The 3,670-nt window shown below is 36.4% G+C and overlaps 1 protein-coding gene across 1 annotated transcript; it reads right to left on the minus strand.

The window, feature by feature from the left end:
- Positions 1 to 254: 254 nt before the first annotated feature.
- Positions 255 to 3,149, minus strand: LOC101222647. The gene is made up of 7 exons (XM_004143557.3): positions 2,644 to 3,149; positions 2,291 to 2,399; positions 2,054 to 2,213; positions 1,427 to 1,575; positions 1,183 to 1,334; positions 745 to 859; positions 255 to 625 (listed from the first exon to the last, which is right to left on the minus strand). The coding sequence occupies exons 1-7, from the start codon at positions 3,147 to 3,149 to the stop codon at positions 488 to 490; spliced, it is 1,329 nt and encodes a 442-aa protein (XP_004143605.3). The 3' UTR covers positions 255 to 487.
- Between the last annotated feature and the right edge of the window lie 521 nt (positions 3,150 to 3,670).

Genomic DNA, 3,670 nt, shown 5'->3' on the forward strand with positions numbered 1-3,670 from the left:
CTAGCCCCAACCAAACATGGGCTGAAATTTAACTATTAGACAATATTTGCTTTAACAGTTAGGATTATTGAGTCATACAGACAATTTGTATATATACAAAAGGGTGTATTTGGACTGCAAATGGACCAGTGAGCCTTTTTCTTGCAAACACGGTTCATTCCCATTAAAAAAAAAGAAGACCTAAATGCTTTCATTCAAAAACAATTTGTAACTTTAAATCTCCTCTTATCAGTCAAATGAATAAGAACAGTAAGGAAATAAGAAGACAAGGCTGAGATTCATTACTTCAACAAAGAATTATAGAACTGTTTAAAATACTCTTTTAGCACCCTTAGAGAGCTATCCGAAATTATCGGAGTTGTATAGCAGAATGTTCCAAATTTACATAGCTATGTACATTGAATAAATTGCAGTGGCGATATAGTACCCCAATACAGGGAGCCAAAATTGCGCACTTCCAACTCCAAGGATCAGAAAGCAAACAGTGCTAAAGATTAGCTGCTGATCTATGAATAATGTCATAAAGTGAGAGTAAAATTTCTGCACCGATCAATGCAATGATCAGCCATTCCAAAAAATCTGATTTCCTGTTTTGAAGAATCTCTTGTAGGAATCGAATATTATGCTGACAAAAAAAGAGAGGAACAAAGAGTCATTGGGTGGAGTTCAAGATGACTTATATGTGCATATCAACGAATAAAGAATCAAGAGGAGCATATTCTCATCTTAACTAGATGGTACTACCTCCACAAACTTCAATTTGAAATCCAGACTTGCAAATCTCTGTGTTAACTCGAACTCGTCTCTGAGATATTCCCATATTTGAGCATATTTTGCATCCTTCCATGCAATGTCAGATCTGAAAAAAGGTCCAAAAAAAATGTCAAGTAAAAGGGAACAGTATACTCAATAACACGAGGACAGATCATACATAAGTTGTTAATTGAGAGAGAATGATTCGATAGGGAATATGAATAACAAGGACACTTCCCATGTTAGAATGTTGATAATGGAAAGTGCTAAATCACAGATGACCCAGAACCTTATATTTGGTAAGTGAAGGTAAACAACATAAAATTACTTTCTTCTTGCTCGATCATATGAAGTACATTTGTCTCTTCTGGAGACAAGTAAATACAATTCTATACACAAACTAATTATTTACGGAAATAACTAACTTGCCTCTCAAAAAGTCCAAGCTTCAAAATGACATCAGCAAGATTTGAATTCGCCTTTCCCACCAACTGGAAAAGTTTCTTTCTCTTCATTTTGAACTTCCCAGTTGCTTCCATTTCACGGTTGATGTCAGTGAATTCTGCAACCATCCCATCAACCTGTGAACCAAATGTTAATAGTGTGGTTGTATCATGTCAAATATCATCAACAGTAACTAGCATTAAAATGTCAAGTCAGATAAGGTAACTACCTGTCGCCCATAGTAATCCAGAGCAATACTCTGACCAAGAACACTACCTATGGTACGTATGCCATCAATATTCAAGTACTGCAGCATTATGTAGTCCAAGCCTCCTTCCATCCATGTATTCAAGGCAGGCTTCTCTCTAACCTCATACTCTACAAACTCATACAACTTCCAAATTAAGACAACCACACACTTCCACTACTGAAATTTTAAGTAACACACAACATCAAATAGCAGGGGAACATACTTAATGGAACTGAAGGCAGTTAAGAAGTAAACATAAAAAAATAAAAATAAAAAAATAAAAAAATCATCAAGAAATGCATGAAGCAATGCTGTCAAGGCTACTTTTGATCAATTGGGAGAAAAATGAATCTATAACTTTTCAAAATAGATTTACAAGTCCCTCTCATTGATATTTTTATGAAACTACTCTACCATTCCAATCAACTTAGACAGGGCCATTTCTAATAATTAGTTCTAGAAAGGGAGGATGGCTTATCTCCTCCTTTCTTATTCCCCTTTCTGATAAGTGCACCCTTAGTGCTTTATATCAGTTATCACTACAACCACCACCAACTAAATCAAATAGAAAAAAATCTGTATAAAAATATATTCGGATTTCCTTACCATCCTTTCTCATTTCAGGCAGCAATCCGGATGCATGTTTCTCTACAATTTTCAAATACCCATCAACCTCATGTTCACGAACGTTAAACAGCACAATAGAGCCATACTGAAAAACTACCATGAAACAGCAATCACTTCCTCTAATGCTGGCACCATGAGTCTGGAAAAAAAAAGTGTCATCAAAGTGTACTCATCCAAGTAACCATTGAACAATACTCGACTACAAAGCAAGCTTACGTTCACATTACAAAGATCCCCGAACTTAAGTACTACGTAATTCGTCATACGAGAAGATGGCGGGATAAAGTTACGTTTATTTTGATCTACCAAGCTTCTCAAATCCACACTGAATCAAAGAAAAGAATTGAAAAAAAGAATACATCAGAAATACACAAGTTTACAGCTCACAATTGCTGGTTTAAAACTTCACGAAGATTTTTAGTCGTTCAAACTTTTCTCAAGCCACATTAAAAGAATCCCAGAAAACTGCAAAAGGTGAAAGGGAACAAAGAAGACCAAAAGAACACCACCATATGATTGAATTAAGCATTCCAAGCAATAAAATAGCAAAGAGTGAAAGAAATTGCAACCTAGTGGAGAAGAAATAAGCTCTGACAGGAATAGACGGTCTAGAATCCTCCTCAACTTCATCCCCTTCACCATCGCTAATTCCTTCACGAACACTCCGAAAACCACCATCTCCAACTTCGGAACACGACACTGGTTCATTCCACTCCAATGAGTAGACTGAAGAGGTAATGCACCTCGCCAACACCAACACACCGTAGTTCGATCCTGGGAGGCGTTGAATTCCAAGGCTAAAACAGGAAACACTCGATAAATAGTTAATGAGAGGAGGAAACGCTAGGGTTTTAGAGAGAGTAATTGAGTGAGGCTTGGGTGGAGGAGAGAAATGGGTTGTTGAAACTGAGCGAGTGACAAAAGAACGGCCGGAGGAGAATCGAGAAGAAGATGAAGAAGAAGACGAAGAAGAAGAGAGACTGGGAAGGAGGCGTACGGACCTCAGATGGGCGTCAATGGTGCGCCACATCTCTTTGCTTGATAGTTTCAGAGACGAGGAGGAGAAAGGAAACATTTGTTTGAAGAAATTCCACCCTACAAAGTTTTAGTCCACTCGATTCTGGGCTGGGCTAGGAGTTTCTTTTGGGCCGTTAGGCCCAATCAATGTTTTTGTATCGGGATTTCTTCGTAAATATGCTAAATAAGATTCTTAGCAAAAGAGGATACTAAATACTTAATAATAGATAAATTATTTGAAAGGTCAAATTTTATATAAAATATATCAAAATACTCCAATCAATCTACGTCAATAATAATAGATCAAGATAAACTTAGACAGAAATAGAGGTATCTGTGGATTAGGTTGGGTTAGATTTCGAGCACTTTTTAGACCAAACTCAATTGTTCGGATTGTATATCTCTTCACCCTAAATAATTCTTATTGAATAATGAATCCAACGTACCCAACCCAAATGCTTTATGGTTGTACATTTTGGGTTAATTAGGTTACCTTCTTTAATTTTTTGTTCTAAAATTAAACAAAATGTTTAGCATGTAAATTAGTTTTGCTCCATTGAATTGAGATTAACAACTCAA

The sequence above is a fragment of the Cucumis sativus genome, chromosome 5 (assembly GCF_000004075.3).
Source record: "Cucumis sativus cultivar 9930 chromosome 5, Cucumber_9930_V3, whole genome shotgun sequence".
NCBI lineage: Eukaryota > Viridiplantae > Streptophyta > Magnoliopsida > Cucurbitales > Cucurbitaceae > Cucumis > Cucumis sativus.